Source organism: Dermacentor variabilis, chromosome 4, assembly GCF_050947875.1.
Source record: "Dermacentor variabilis isolate Ectoservices chromosome 4, ASM5094787v1, whole genome shotgun sequence".
Classification (NCBI taxonomy): Eukaryota; Metazoa; Arthropoda; class Arachnida; order Ixodida; family Ixodidae; genus Dermacentor; species Dermacentor variabilis.
Genome location: NC_134571.1, coordinates 179447736 through 179463769, shown reverse-complemented (window position 1 = coordinate 179463769; position 16034 = coordinate 179447736). Strand labels below are relative to the sequence as shown.

At 47.4% G+C, this 16034-nt stretch overlaps 1 protein-coding gene across 1 annotated transcript; it reads left to right on the top strand.

Annotated features, from left to right (window-relative positions):
- Nucleotides 1-688: 688 nt before the first annotated feature.
- On the top strand, nucleotides 689-1666 carry LOC142578443 (uncharacterized). Its single transcript, XM_075687827.1, has one exon. The coding sequence runs from the start codon at nucleotides 689-691 to the stop codon at nucleotides 1664-1666; it is 978 nt and encodes a 325-aa protein (XP_075543942.1).
- Nucleotides 1667-16034: the final 14368 nt, after the last annotated feature.

Genomic DNA, 16034 nt, shown 5'->3' with positions numbered 1-16034 from the left:
ACAATGCATTTATCGCAACCATTATAAACCTGGGGCGAGAATACGGTCGAGGCAGGAAGGTTTCAAAAATGCTTCATTCATCGTTTTAAGTAAATACTCTTGTTTTAAATAGCACAAAATTTATATCTTTTGGTTTTGTGTTTTCACAATTTCACAGCACGCATTCTAAAGCTTGCGCGTGCAGTGAGCACTGGTGGACAGCAGTCAATCGATTGTGTTACACAACGCTCGAACACCGTCGCTGGACGCTCGGCTATCTCACTGCTGACAATTGATGTATCGCCAACTTCATCGTCATCTTCATCGTGCCTTCATCGGCACGGCCATGGTCATCATGACACGTGAGCAGCGGAACACACGGACGCAGGCTGCAATAAAGCTGCGGTGCTTGCGGCGTTATGTCTGATTGATGTCAGTGTTTTTAAGCCTAGTGCGACATATCAGTGGCAACGAGGCCTAGCGTCGCTAGGTGAGAAGACCCGCATCAGCATGAGTGCTGGGCCACCGGAATTTGCCGATGCAGAAGGTACGTGGCCTACGTATCGCGCTCGCCTGGAGGCGTACTTTGAGGCTCTTAGCATCGTGCACCCAACGAAGAAGCGAGCGCTGCTCATCGCTTCGCTCACGGCCAGTGCAGTGCGTGTGGTGCAGGGCCGGTGTCAACCAAAAAAGGTGAATGAACTGAGCTATGAGGAAGTCGTCGGGTATCTGGAAGATCACTATGCACCCGGAGGTCAACGAGATCGCTGCAAGTTATGCTTTCTTCATGCGTTCGCAACAAGACGGGGAAGCTGCTCAGGACTTCATTGCGGACATTCGACGCCTAGCTGAGAAGTGTAACTTCGGCACGTCATTGGAGTGCATGTTGAGGGATCGAATCGTTTGCGGAGTGCTGGATGAAGACGTTCGGCACCATTTACTGACGCGACGGAAGCTCTCCTTAGAAGAGGCTGAAGACTTTGCTGTCTCGGCACAGAGAGCTGTTGAAAATGCCAGGAGCATGAACTCGGCGCACTCAGAAGTACATTTTGCCCGACAAAAGAGCCATTCCTCGAAGCGACTTCCCAAGCCGGAACAACGCGACGTGTGTGGAAGGTGTGGAGAATTGCATGCTGAGGACGAGTGCAAACACCTTCGCGCGGTGTGCCACCGGTGTGGAAAAGGAGGACATCTACGTCGGATGTGCCTGTCTAGCAGAAATAGTGACCGTCGGCAGGGATCTTATCCAACAAGACAACGGCGCCAGGGTTCGTACGTCATGGCAGCCGGAGAGGACACAAGCTCGGACGACAACGACGCCTTGCACACGATTACAGCGGTTCTCCATCACGCAGCCAGTATCCGCAAGGTTAGGCCTATTTACAAGGACATCAGTTGGAATAACGTTCCGCTCACTATGTTGGTGGACACGGGGTCACCTGTAAGCGTCATTCCTGTAACGGTGTTCCGCAAGTACAAGCAGCTCTGGCCTCCGTTGGAGAGTTCACAGCTCAAGCTCTCTTGTCTCTTGGGAGAACTTCCAGTTGTCGGCCAGCTTAGCATGACCGCTACGTGCGACGGGAAAGATATTCCTGGTACTGTCACAGTGGTCGACAGCTCCGGACCATCTTTGTGCCGCAGAGACACCATCAAGGAATTTAATGAAGTTGGAGTGGCAATGTTGTAGAATGTGGTAGCGAATCTGCAACCGGCTGGAATACAGGCTGTTAGCACAGGTCTGCAACAGCTACTTGACGAATATGCCGACGTGTTTGCTCCGGGACTCGACCTGTGCAAAGGACCACCGGTCACATTTCAATTGAAAGAAAACGCGTGTCCACGGTTCTTTAAGGCCCGTACTGTACCCTACGCTCTCAGAGATAAGATGTCTGAATCGTTGGATCAGCTGGTCGCGGAAGGCGTTTTGACGCCGGTAAAAACTGCTGAATGGGCAACCCCTGTGGTACCCGTTTTGAAGGGCGATGGGTCCCTCCGACTGTGTGGAGACTTCCGTATGACTGTGAATGCGGCCACTGTGGTAGAACAATACCCGTTGCCTCGAGTGGACGACATTTTCGCTAGGTTAAACGGTGGCGAAGTATTCACGACCTTGGATTTGCGTCAAACCTACAACCAGTTGCCATTGGATGAGGAAGCAAAGAAGATAACAGTCCTCAACACCCAGAAGGGTCTTTTTTGTTTTAACAGATTACCGTTTGGCGTAAGTTCTGCTCCAGCCATATTCCAAAGACGAATGGACGGACTGCTGGGGGATATTCCTGGAGTGCAGGTGTACCTGGATGACATTATCATCGCCGAGAAAAAAACATGATTCATCTAGGCTCAAAGCCGTGCTGCAGCGGCTGCGGGAGTATGGTCTCCGACTGAACAAGGGAAAATGCAAGTTTCGGCAAGACGAAGTCACATTTCTCGGTCATCGTATCGACGCGAAGGGTGTGCGACCGAAGGACGACAATATCAAAGCCGTTGTTGAAGCCCCAAAGCCCACCTCGGTGAGTGAGCTGAAAGCTTTTCTCGGTCTCATAAATTACTATGGCAAGTTCCTGACCAATCTGGCCACGATGCTAGCTCCGCTACATGCTCTCTTATCCAAAGGAGTCAAGTGGCAATGGAGCCAGGAACAGGAGAAAGCATTTCAGCAAGTTAAGCAGGCAATTGTGGCTTCCAAGTTTCTGGCTCACTTCGACCCGGATAAGCCATTGCGGCTGGAGTTCGATGCATCATCAGTAGGCATTGGGGCCGTTTCGTCGCACCGCGTGAATGGTGTTGACTACCCCATCGGATTCCGGTCCAGGACACTTACCAAGAGCGAGCGCAATTACTCGCAGTTAGAAAAAGAAGCTTTGGCACTGGTATTCGGCGTCGCCCGGTTTAAAGACTACCTGTACGGACATCAGTTCGTCTTAGTAACAGACCACAAGCCTCTTACTGGTTTATTCAATCCAGGTAAAGCCATACCACCGATGGCGGCCGCAAGAATACAGCGTTGGGCCTTGTTTCTTGGCAACTACAACTACACATTGCAGTACTGGAAGGGCAGTGACCATTCCAATGCTGATGCCCTCAGTCGGTTGCCCTTGCCAGTAATGGAGGAGCCGCGGGACTTTGCTGCCGACGAGTACGTTTTGTCTGCCCACTCTCTTGAGGAAACAGCGCTTTGCGCCCGCGAGGTTGAACATCTGACTAATCGAGACACCAGCCTTCGGCAGGTTAAAAAATGGATTTCCCAGGGATGGCCGTCATATCTTCCGCAGGGCCATGAGTATCTCCGGCCGTACTTCAACAGGAGAACAGAGCTTACAGTCAGCCATAATTTGGTGTACTGGCGACATCGCATTGTTCTACCCCTGGCGGCGGCAAGGCGTGTGTTGCGTCTTTTGCACGAGACACACCCCGGCATGACAGCCATGAAAACCACAGCGAGAACGTTGTTTTGGTATCCGGGACACAGAGCGACTGGTGAACTCATGTTCCACATGTGCGCAGGCTTCAGCGATGCCACCAGCACAGATACCTTTTGCCTGGCCAGCCGCCGGGGAAGGTGGAGCCGGCTGCACGCAGATTTCGCAGGCCCGTTGGACGGACAAATGGTCTTAGTCATCGTCGACTCGGAAATGAAATGGATGGAAGCCATTCCAATGAAAACTGCCACTTCGCAAACCACGGCCAACGCGCTAAGATCAATATTTGCACGGTTCGGCCTTCCAAAAACCTTTGTTTCTGATAACGGACCACAATTTGTGGGCAAAGTTTTTCGTGAGTTTCTGGCGCGGAACAATGTGCAACAACTCACAACAGCCCCTTATCATCCACAGTCGAATGGGTTAGCCGAACTAGCTGTGCGTACGCTCAAGGAAGGACTAAAGAAGAACCCCGGAATGGACCTCAAAATACGCATAGCGCGGGTTTTATGTCGATATCGCCGAACGGCCGTCAAGGATGGAAAGTCGCCGGCGGAACTCTTATTGGGGTACCAAATAAGAACAAAGCTGGACTGTATCGCTCCCGATGAAAGGTCACAAGAAATCCAACCACGAGTTGGAGGGTCTCGAGTTCAGGCAGGTGACCCAGTCTGGATGCGCGATTTCCGAACAAGTCGTCGCAGGTGGATACCAGGAGTAGTGCGAGATCAACTGGGATCCAGAATGGTCACTGTTGATTCCGGGAAAGGAATTCAGCGGCGACACTTGGACCAGGTGAGACGTCGAACTGTCTCAGACTCTTTCTCGACACAGAGGGTAGCCGTAAACCCTGCAGATAGCACTCCAATCACGTCGCGAAATAGTCCGGAAGTGGCCCAGATGGATAGCCCGCCACCGTTACGAAGATTGACCCGACAGCGACGGCCTCCTGAACTCTTGGACCTGTAAGAGGGGAAGAAGTGATGTATCGCCAACTTCATCGTCATCTTCATCGCGCCTTCATCGGCACTGCCATGGTCATCATGACACGTGGGCAGCGGAACACACGGACGCAGGCTGCAATAACGCTGCGGTGCTTGCGGCGTTATGTCTGATTGATGTCAGTGTTTTTAAGCCTAGTGCGACATATCAACAATGATCGTTCATGCTAAGTTGACGGCAATAAATCTTTGCGTTGAAGGCTTCTTCTACAAATATTTTCTGTTGAGACACTCGCAGGTTTGTTTCATGCGCGCACACTTTTCTGATTTCTCCTGAGAATGGTTTTGCTCCATCACTTCCCCCCGTCCGACGAAAAACGCAGCGACACAGTACATGAACACACCCGCCGCTTACAGTAGGCACCAGTCTTTGGAAAACTTTTCTCGTCGTAACTTCACTCGGGAGCGAAATAAGACAACATAGAAAAAACACGCAGGATGTGTGTTCGTAGCGGTCGCCGAGGGATCCTGTTTTCAGGCAAGGCGTAGCGCAGCACCAGCGATGCTCGCTGCAATGTTCCTTCGCCGGATCACATAAACGCACGCGGCGCAAATGCCGCATCGTAAGCTCGTAGTAATATTTCCGGCATAATAGCCCATCACAAACAGTTCTGGAATTCACTCTGGCGAAGGGCTGAAGCACACAGCTGACGTCACCTCGCCCAGTTCGAAGCGCGGGCGGCCATCTTCTCCGTCGGCGCGCTCACCGGCCGTCCGGCGGTGACGTTAGTCCAGAGTGCGCGCCTATTGGTGGGTGCTCGTGTGCCTCCGCCTCGGAGGAGTAAACGCCCCCTTCATTCTAAAGTTGTGTCCGACTATAGAAGAGTTTAGTTCACACTCTTTCTGTTGTCAGTACCTTAAATGAAAAGTACTTGAACGGCAAAATCAGGCAGCTCAAGACAACTACAGCAAATTTGCTCTTTTCATAACGCTCAAACTTATTGAATGCATCTGTTAGGTGCTCCCATACTGTAGACCATTACCGGTATTAGAACAGGTGATAGTCATTGGTTGTTTATTTTTGATAAAATAAAGAAAATGAAAGTCGGGAAACTTGCTACTAACCGCACTACTGTCTATAGTCTGTAGCTATAGTCTAGCTACATCTGCTAACACCTGAACGGCGGTCAGTAGTAGGGGTGGGGGTAAGGGGAAGGGAACGAGAGTCGATAGGAAGAGGTGATGGACTATAGACTAAGGAAACTATGAGTAAATGGGACTATTAGTCTCATGCACGACCTATGATTGCAGTCAGGTGCCTTCTGGTTTTGTGTAACCTCTTCCTCGAATGCGAAAACTCAGAACACATGCTCATAACATATTTACGTTTATACCCAGCCTGAAGTGAAATTGTTGCCTTTCAGCTCCCGCTTGAATTTATCAGTTTCTCTATTTTGAGCGCAACAGTGATATGACAACCTTAACTACGGTTTCATGTGCGTTGAGGGCTTCATGCAAGTAAAGATGAGAGTGAATGTACACCTCAGCCGGGCACAGTCTGTTTATATCTATGGTTAAGAAGGCAAGTAAAAACGGAATATAAAGAAATAAAGAATAAAAGTTATCTCTGTCATCTGCTGGTATAGTTTGGACTCACGCTTTACATTATGCGACGTGACAGGGGATGTTGTATCACCAAAAGTAGCACGACGATACGGCGACCTGCGTTTGCCACGTTTTACAATAACGCTCACTTCAAATTTTACACGTTGTCACAAATATCACGCTACCGCCGTTGCGCGAGGCGAGCTTTTTTATAACGTTCTACTTTTGTCACAGGTGATGGGGCAGTGACTAGAAGGTCGAGGTCACTGATGAGATGACACGCGGAGACTGCAGTGAATTCTTAAATTGCGAACAATTGTTTCAGAACACATGACGGCACCCTGTACAAATCAGCGGCGACTGCAAACATGGTGATTCCTCTGTCACTGCTCTATCCACATCACCGTGACGTAAGTAGAGCTTTCATATTAATGACAAAACGCTGCCCAAACTTTTCGAGAGTCCATCGTTTCCGCTGTCTACCACCGCCTGCGTGTCCGCCTTTATATACGATTCACTCCCACGGGACAATACCTACGTTCTTCAAAGCTTCCTACGGCGCCCAGCAATGCGATATCGACAGTGTGAATCTGAGAGCAAGGAATGAAATGTTTTGGAAAAAAGAAAAAGACATGGCTGCCAGCCCACACTGCAAACCGTGCATGCACCTTCCCACACACAAATGGAAACATTTGTCGTGAGAACACGGGGATGAAGGGGTGCAAGACTGTATTCCTATGTGAAAGGTCACACTATACACTACAGAACGTCGAAATAGCTTACGGAGGGTGTGCGTGCTGTTGTTTCATGCTACATTCGTATAGTATAATTTGAAAATTAGAATTTATAGATGCACAAAAAGGTAATAGAATACCCATTTAGTCAACTTCAGCGCGCTCTGTATAGCCGAGAACCGCTAGCATCTCATACAGTGGGTCCAAGCTAATGCTAGCCAAGCTGTTACAAGAATACAAATGAAAAGAAAAAAAAAAGCGGTGCACGATACAATTATAAAACCTACGGTGTTCGTTAGTCACATGTTTGACGACTGAACACCGCATAGTTGTTATAACCGTACCTTGCGCCACGTATTTTTCTCACTTTCTTTTCTTATAGCAGTTTGGTCAACGTTAGCTGTGGCACCAAATATACATTCGATACGTGAGCGTAAACCACAGCATGGAAAGGATCCTGCTGCAAGAACCTTGACACCGGTGACCTAGATCTGACCTTCATGAGGTGAATGAACTCCTCAAGAACGGGCAGTGCAATTTCGCGCCGGCCGACCAGACCACGGGCACCTGTTCAAGCTCCTCGGCGAAACAGCCAGTGATGACGGAGCGTAGCGGCGTCCTGTCTCGCCGCACCTGCCTCACCGACGCGACCAATTATCGGCGCTGCGCAGATGGGCTTCTCCCGAGAGCGGCTTCCACGTCGTGCTTCGAAGTGGCCTCCCAGTGACTTTCAAGGAGCCCGGAAAAGCACGAAGTGCACCTGCGACAGGGAAGACGCAGCAAGCGCAGTCGATGGAATACCGGTTGTTCGTATAGCCGTGTGATTTACCAGTGCTGTTTCGGTAACGAGCTCTTTCAAAAGCACGCGCTCGGCTTGAACAAAACGATAGGGGTTATTTCGCGGCCTAGAGCTGTAAAGCGGCGCGTTTAGAGGAGTGTTATATTATTTCATCAATAAAGATGTGGATGGAGCTGACCAATTTCTCGACGGCTCCGGAGTGACTGTGCCTTATGTATAATTATTCCTGCTCGTATCGACTACTTATCGAAGTCAGGAAGAGCAGCCCATGGGGTGCGTACTTCCTACAAGGCGGCGGACGGAACGAATGGCGTCGAAACGGTTGGGCATTTAATTTGTCGGCAGGAAAGCAGCAGTTGTCAAAACTGCTGCATTCTGCGTCACAACATACTGTGGAGCTGTGTCTGAAGGCTCCTCACTGTAAAATGATATTAAAGCAGAGAGAGAGAGAGAGTGACGAACTAAATAAGAAGGCTTCAGGGAAGTTAATCAAAGCAGAAAGTACGGTTTGATGCCCTCGACTTCGAAACGGGAGACGGGTATGTAGAAAAATATAATACAGATAGAGCACACAGACACAAAATCACAGCTGGTCACGATCACCGAACACTGTCACAGCAGAGGATCAAGTGTAGTACAATGAACATGAACACCATTCAAGGCTAAAGCCGTTTGTGCAGGTCTGTTGTCCTTAAGAAATTTATAATCAGTTTAGAATCAATCAATAGAGGCATATATAAATAGCTTGGCCTTCTCATTCTAATGCGTTGTTACTTCTTATTACTTGTTTTCTACCAAATGTCGTGGGTTCGAGCGCCTTAATTGGCCGCACCTTAATTAGCATCGTCCTAATTAAGACCAAAGGACGCGAGTTGTCTCCCACCGAAGGTCGAAGGTGTCACTTCCACCAAAGGTCTTGGGTTAGAGTGCCTCCAATCCAATCATCGGTCGCGGATTTAGTTATTGCATCATAGGCCATCTCAGCCACTCTGAAGCAAATCTAACAGGAAATTTCACTCACTATAAAAAAACTTTGGGCACTGTAAACTCACAGGACGCAGAGAAGCAACACACAACACACGCGTTCTGTGTGGTGTCTCAGCGGGTGCGGTGTGTTTTGCTTCTCTACGTCCTGTGTGTTGTTGAGGCGTTTGAGGAAATTTTAGGTGTGTTGAGCGTACGCGAGAGCGTAGCAGTGCGTACAAAATTGCAAGTTTGTAACAAATACGAAGTGTATCAATGTAGCTTTGATATGAGAGTGTGCAGGTCGCGTTTGACGCACGTGAAACGTAGCTGTCGAGACGTCACATTGTAGATATGATATCGCGTAGTCAGGGATTTAACAATGGTAGGGTCTCACCTAATTTTTTTTCTTCAAGAATATCACCCAATGGCAGCTTCACTTCGCTGGCAGCCTATATAGTTAAAGGCAAACAAAATTGCAGCACATGGGCAATGCGCTTTCTTTATTTTTTATACTTTTTACAGAACTTGCTCACAAGGAAGAACCCCCGATTTTGTTTGCAAGTGAGGTATTCGCTGTCGCAGACAATACGGCATTAAAAAACATGGCGAACGCTTAAGCTTCGTATTTAAGAGTGGAACGCGATAGCATTGAAAGACCCCTGACTCCTCCTCAAGCTTCCTGGCCACTGCAGCTTATATAACCGTAATGTTTACCGGGAAACGTTGGCGCCGAACGCTATGCACGAAGCCGAGCTTTCTGGTAGAAAAGCGGCTTGTTTCGTGGGCCGCGATGCGCGGAGGCGAGCACCACCTGGAGGCGCTGCAAGGAACCGGGCGCGCCGCTGTATGAATCGTAGAAACACTGGAAAAAAAGGTTTGTGCTTGAGTTTCTGCATAATAGAATTATGTTTTCTTGTATGTTCAAATTACAATCCGACGCTATCATGCCTGTATGTTGTGTGTAGGTCGTATTTTACAATTTTACTCACGCATTTTACTTCGCGAAATGCGTTTAGTTCAGTAGCTTCTTTGGGGTACTCGGAAGGCCCGCGTGATTGGGCATGCGTCTTTCGGAATGATGTTTTCGCGAAAGGATGGCCGACGCCGGATTTTCCGCTCGCCCCTCTCGTTAAAATGTATATTGTGCATGTCGCTATGCTGTCAAGCTGGGATCTGACTTAATTTGCAATGCAGCGGTTGCTGCACCTTCAGTAGCTGCTACTGAATAAATTTGTAGCGTGGAATGGGGACAGCCAAGCTCGCTGAATTTCGGAATGTGAGGATTCCATTCAAGGTCAAATGACAGTATGCGGCGTTGTGCCTCAGTGTCACCCGTTATAGTATCTGTGACTACATCTGCCTGAAAACTGGTGTTTCAGCGAAAGCCAGTTGCGTTGTTCCAGGCAGAGAAGGTGACCTTGTGGCAGTCTGTAAGAACTTAAAAAAAAAAGCTTGTAAAAGTAGATGCTACACATGCGCAGGCTGTTGATGTGTACCTTTTGAAGCGCCTGAATATTGCGGGCCCCAGCCTCGCTGTAAAAACGGTGATGAATATGGAGGGCAACTGAGTACAGCAGAATACACCTTCCAAGTAACCGCAATGACGAAGAAGGTGCCGTTATGACATTCCGATGAGACTGATGGCACGGTTTTGGTGGCGCTTTGAACCGAACATGCTCTCAGGAACGGCGGAAGCCTAAAAACACTGAAGAAGAAAATAGGAATAAGCAAGAATCAGATGTATGCCTTAAGAGACAAAGCCGGCAATATCATTACTAATATGAATGAAACAGTTCAAGTGGCTGAGGAGTTCTATAGAGATTTATACAGTACCAGTGGCACCCACGTCGATAATGGAAGAGAGACTAGTCTAGAGGAATTTGCAATCTCACAAGTAACGCCGGAAGATGTAAAGAAAGCCTTGGGAGCTATGCAAAGGGGGAAGGCAGCTGGGGAGGATCAGGTAACAGCAGATTTGTTGAAGGATGGTGGGCAGATTGTTCTAAAAAAACTGGCCACCCTGTATGCCAAATGCCTCATGACTTCGAGCGTACCGTAATCTTGGAAGAACGCTAACATAATCCTAATCTATAAGAAAGGGGACGCCAAAGACTTGAAAAATTATAGACCGATCAGCTTACTGTCCGTTGCCTACAAAGTATTTACTAAGGTAATTGGAAATAGAATCAGGAACTCCCTAGACTTCTGTCAACCAAAGGACCAGGCAGGATTCCGTAAAGGCTACTCAACAATAGACTATATTCACACTATCAATCAGGTGATAGAGAAATGCGCGGAATATAACCAACCCTTATATATAGCTTTCATTTATAACGAGAAAGCGTTTGATTCAGTCGAAACCTCCGCAGTCAAGGAGGCATTACGGAATCGGGGTGTAGACAAGCCGTATGTAAAAATACTGAAAGATATCTATAGCGGCTTCACAGCCACCGCAGTCCTCCATAAAGAAAGCAACAAAATCCCAATAAAGAAAGGTGTCAGGCAGGGAGATACGATCTCTCCAATGCTAATCACGGCGTGTTTACACGAGGTATGTTCAGAGTCCTGGATAGGGAAGAATTGGGGATAACAGTTAATGGACAATACCTCAGTAAGTTGCAATTCGCTGATAATATTGCCTTATACTCAGGGGACCAACTGCAATGCATGCTCGCTGACCTGGAGAGGCAAAGCAGAAGGTTGGGTCTAAAAATTAATCTGCAGAAAACTAATGTTTAACAATCTCGGAAGAGACCAGCAGTTTACGATAGGTAGCGAGGCACTGGAAGTGGTAAGGGAATACATCTACTTAGGACAGGTAGTGACAGCGGATCCGGATCATGAGGCCGAAATAATCAGAAAAATAAGAATGGACTGGAGTGCGTTTGGCAGGCATTCTCAGATCATGAACAGCAGGTTGGCATTATCACTCAAGAGAAAAGTGCATAACAGCTGTGTCTTGCCAGTACTCACGTACGGGGCAGAAACCTGGAGCCTTACAAAAGGGGTACTACTTGAATTCAGGACGGCGCAACGAGCTATGGAAAGAAGAATGATGGGTGTAACGTTAAAGGATAAGAAAAGAGAACACTTGGTGAGGGAACAAACGTGAGGTAATTACATCTTAGTTGAAATCAAGAATAAGAAATTGGGGGCATGGGCAGGAAATGTAATAAGGAGGGAAGATAACCGATGGTGATTAAGTGTTACGGACTGGATTCCAAGGGAAGGGAAGCGTAGCAAGGGGTGGCAGAACGTTAGGTGGGCGGATGAGATTAAGAAGTTTGCAGGGACAACATGGCTACAATTAGTACATGACCTGGGTAGTTGGGGAAGTATGGGAGTTGCCTTTGCCGTGCAGAGGGCCTAACTAGGCTGATGATGATGACGATGTGAATCGATAAAAAAACAGAGGACTATGCTGGACCATAGCTGTCCGAATTACATTTTTGTTACATTTTTACTCGGTCCGTTAAATTATGATATACACTGCCCCTTCCGACTTGTCCGGGTGGTCAAGATATTCGGGAGTCCACTAGAATGGCCTCCCTCTGTAACCCATAGTGCAATTTAGAGACGTTTAACGCCGTATTTTATTGAACGAAAATTGCTACGGTTCTCTTTTTTGTCGAAATGCAGTATGTCCTGTGGTGGGTTCTTTTTCAAGTTGCAAAATAAGCAACAATGTTATGGGAAGAAACAACCTGGAAATACATTTTAAGAGAACTTCTTGCTGGGTAAGTTGGTATTGATTCATTTTTCCTATCTTCAAGTTGCCAAGAAACAACATGGGCGCACGCAAGAGAGGACAATAGGACAGGCGCTCTGTCCCGTTTTGCTCTCTTGTGTGCTACGTGTTTTCCTTCTATTTTGGTGCCTTAGGAATAGATACACTGGAGATAGATGTGCTCACGAAAACCTCTGGCTGTGCCAGCCACTCGTCGTCTCTGAGGTATTGCGAGGCAGTCGAAAGCCGCCCGAAGTATTACAAGAAAAGCAGCGAAAATAAGCGGTGATGTAATTTCCAATGCAGTGTTCGCCGATGAAAAGTGTTCTTGCCGGCAATTGCTGAAGTGATTGCCGCCACTTGTACCATGCTACAAATGCAAACCTCGTGCGTCAGCTGTACACAATCGCGTTCCTACGTACATATTACCATGAACACACCGGTGCGAACACTTCGCATAAAACAAACGCTTCGATATACAACTTTTGATCAAAAGTAAACCTGTAAGATAAGAACACTTTCACACACTATGTTCCAACGTCGCCATACCAATTAGCTTTCAGCTTGTTTGAGAGCACTTAAGAATAGTTTTAGAACATTCTAACCGAACATTCTCCTACTACATGGTGTGTTCTATTTTCTAATGACAGCGACTTCATAGATGCAGATTAGCGGACGACTTCTAATGGTGAGAGCATTATTTTGTCTGTGCAAAGAAGGGCACCTTCTCTGTTTCTCAGCGTCCTGACACGAACACAATTTACTGTCAACATTTTCATCTTGCTAAAAATTGCTTATGTGTAGAGCAGAGCCGTATTCTGTGATCTGTTGCGTGAACACCGCGACTGACATTGAAAGTGACAATAAAGGTAGTCTCGAGGTCCACATCACACATAACATTCTTTCTTGTTGCCGTATGATCGGTAGCTTGCTTTTCAGTGATTCTTGAACTGCAATGCTGCAGAAAAAGTACGAGCCCATTGTGCTTGAAGCTTGAGTGGAGATTGAGTTTATTACCATTGCATCTTTTTGCATTACAGGGGCGTTAACAGAGCATGTACACACACACACACACACACACACGCACACAGGCACGCACGCATGCACGCACACACACACACACACACACACACGCACACACACACACACACACGCACACACACACGTACACGCACGCACACGCACGCACGCACGCACACGCACGCAGACACGCACGCACGCGCACACGCGCACACACGCACACACACACACACACACACACACACACACACACTAGTATAAAGGACTTGGCTCACTGCGTGCATACGAGTTGGCACAGGCCCGTGCTTGGCCAATCTCCCAGAATGACTACGTGCCACTCGGTATACCTTGCGTGCCGGTATGGAGAGGCAGCACAAGAGGCAACAGGTGAAGGAGTCTGCCTCGAAGGAGTGACCTAACGTAAATAAACTGTGTCGTATGATTCGGGGTAGGGCTATATGCAGCGCAATATGAAAAAAAAAGAGACATTTGCGCCGAATCTAATAAAATAAATGTGAATTCCTTTCGTGTCAAACTACGCGCCTATACGATGAAATATTTGTCATTGTATTCACGTTTATATAAATATTGTGGTGTAATTATTGCTTTGACTTTGCACGAGCGTGAGGTTGTATTGGAGTTACATCGTTTTGCACCGACAATTGGGTCATTAGCGTTACGTTTAGGTAACGTTTCTGTAAACTGTAACGCCTATCACTGATTCCGATGTACACATTGGATGCGCCAGCTTTTTTTGTTTCATTTTGAAGAATGTGCACGCTAAGATGCTGGCTGAGAAAGTGCAGAAAGTGAGGGGTAAAAAGTACAAAGGCATATGGTGCATCACGAGGCAGGTGTTCTGGATGCCAGATCATGCAGAAGATTGGTGAATGTGCTTATATAGAGGGCACGGCACATGGCCTGCAGAAAACATGCCTAAGCTGGCATTACTGTCTATGCAGGTTTTGTCGTGGATTATAGGAGCGACGACTACGAGCGACACAAACTGGCTACCTATCAACGGAACTTATCTGGATACTGCAAGCAATGTGTGGGAGGATCGGCTGTCATCAGCGGTGACGTCACCTCTGGCTCGACTACAAAAGGAGCAGCACATCCAGGAAGCCTTCAGAGGGCACGGCACATGGCCTGCAGAAAACATGCCTAAGCTGGCATTACTGTCTATGCAGGTTCGTTACCACTCCAATGATGCATGTTACCGAAGTGACAATCGATTTTTGTTGGTATTGCCGTGCCCTCACAACTGTATTACTAGTGTCATTGATTGCTGGTCTGCAGTGCTGATGCTTTTGATGTCAGGTGACGTTGAGGAAAACCCCGGGCCAAAGACAGCTGAGATGTTGGAGCAAATCTTGCAAAATCAGGCTACATTTGAATCTAAGATAGATGCTATAAAGGAGGAGGTATCCGGGTTAAATACTAAAACTGACAAGTTGACCGGCTATCTTAAAGTTATTGAGGAAATGGGTGAGCGTATTACTAGCCTGGAAACTATTGTTCGGCAACAGGAACAGAAATTAATTGACTATGAAAACAGGAGCAGACGTAATAACCTTATCGTTTTCGGCCTACCTGAAACTTCTGGTGAAACCGAATCAGACTTGAGAGGAGCCGTTGTTAGTAATCTGTTCGAAGTAAAATTGGGCGTTACAGTGAAATCAGTAGACCGAATTCACCGGCTGGGTAAGGAAAAACCAAATAGTTCAAGACCAGTCATTATGAATTTTTATAATCACTCGGAAAAGGAAAATGTTCTTAAAAACTGTGGAAAGCTGAAGGGGTCTACCATTAGCATCAGCAATGATTACGCGAAGGAAACCGTCGATGTCAGGAAGAAGTTGTGGCGAAGCGGCGAAGCAGAAAGAGCAAATGGCGCAAAAGTGAAGCTGATTCATGACAAGCTTAAAGTAAACGGTGAGCTCTACGAATGGGATCGAAAACAGAACATTCGTTGTCAGTGCAAGCATAGACAAGATAAACCAAAACGTCACGACGGCTCTGAAGCTTCCGCTCATCGCGGATCGCGTATGTCTGGAGCCGTGGATAGCGGGGGCGGGATCCCACCTCAGCCGGCGCGATCATAGCTCAAAATTCTTTCAATAAATTCGCGAAGCATTGTAAACAAAGTAACAGATTTAGAATACTTACTTATTACATACAGTCCCCATATTATGGTCATAACAGAGACATGGCTGAATAGTGTCATAACAGATAACTCCATTGTACCGCCGGGCTACAACATTTTTCGATGGGATAGGGACACTCGAGGTGGTGGCGTAGCGGTGATAACTAAAAGCACAATGGGGGCAATAAAAGTGGATTGCCATTTACGAGAAACAGTGTGGTGCAAGGTGAATTACGCCAACATTACGTATCTTATTGGGGCCGTCTACAGACCGCCAAGCACTCCGCCCGAGTTTCTGGAGGACTTAAATATGTTTTTGTGTGATCATGTAAATGGAAACACAAGACTAATAATGGCTGGAGACCTCAACTTACCGCATATTAACTGGGAAAGCTTTTCAACTGGTCATGTAGAAACCCGTAGCGCTGATAGGCTATTAGAGCTAATGTTTTCTCATAATCTCACACAAATTGTAAAAGACTGCACAAGAATCACCCCTACGTCACAGTCATTGTTAGACTTGGTTTTCGTATCAAGTAAAGTGGCCGATTACGCCGTATCAGTTGAGGACGGTATATCGGACCACAAAATGGTTGTGGTTGACGTGTTCTGTGGCATCAGCATTCGAGCAAAGCGTCACGCTCATGCACATGTTAAAGACTACGGTCGTGCTGATGATACGACAATCATTGACT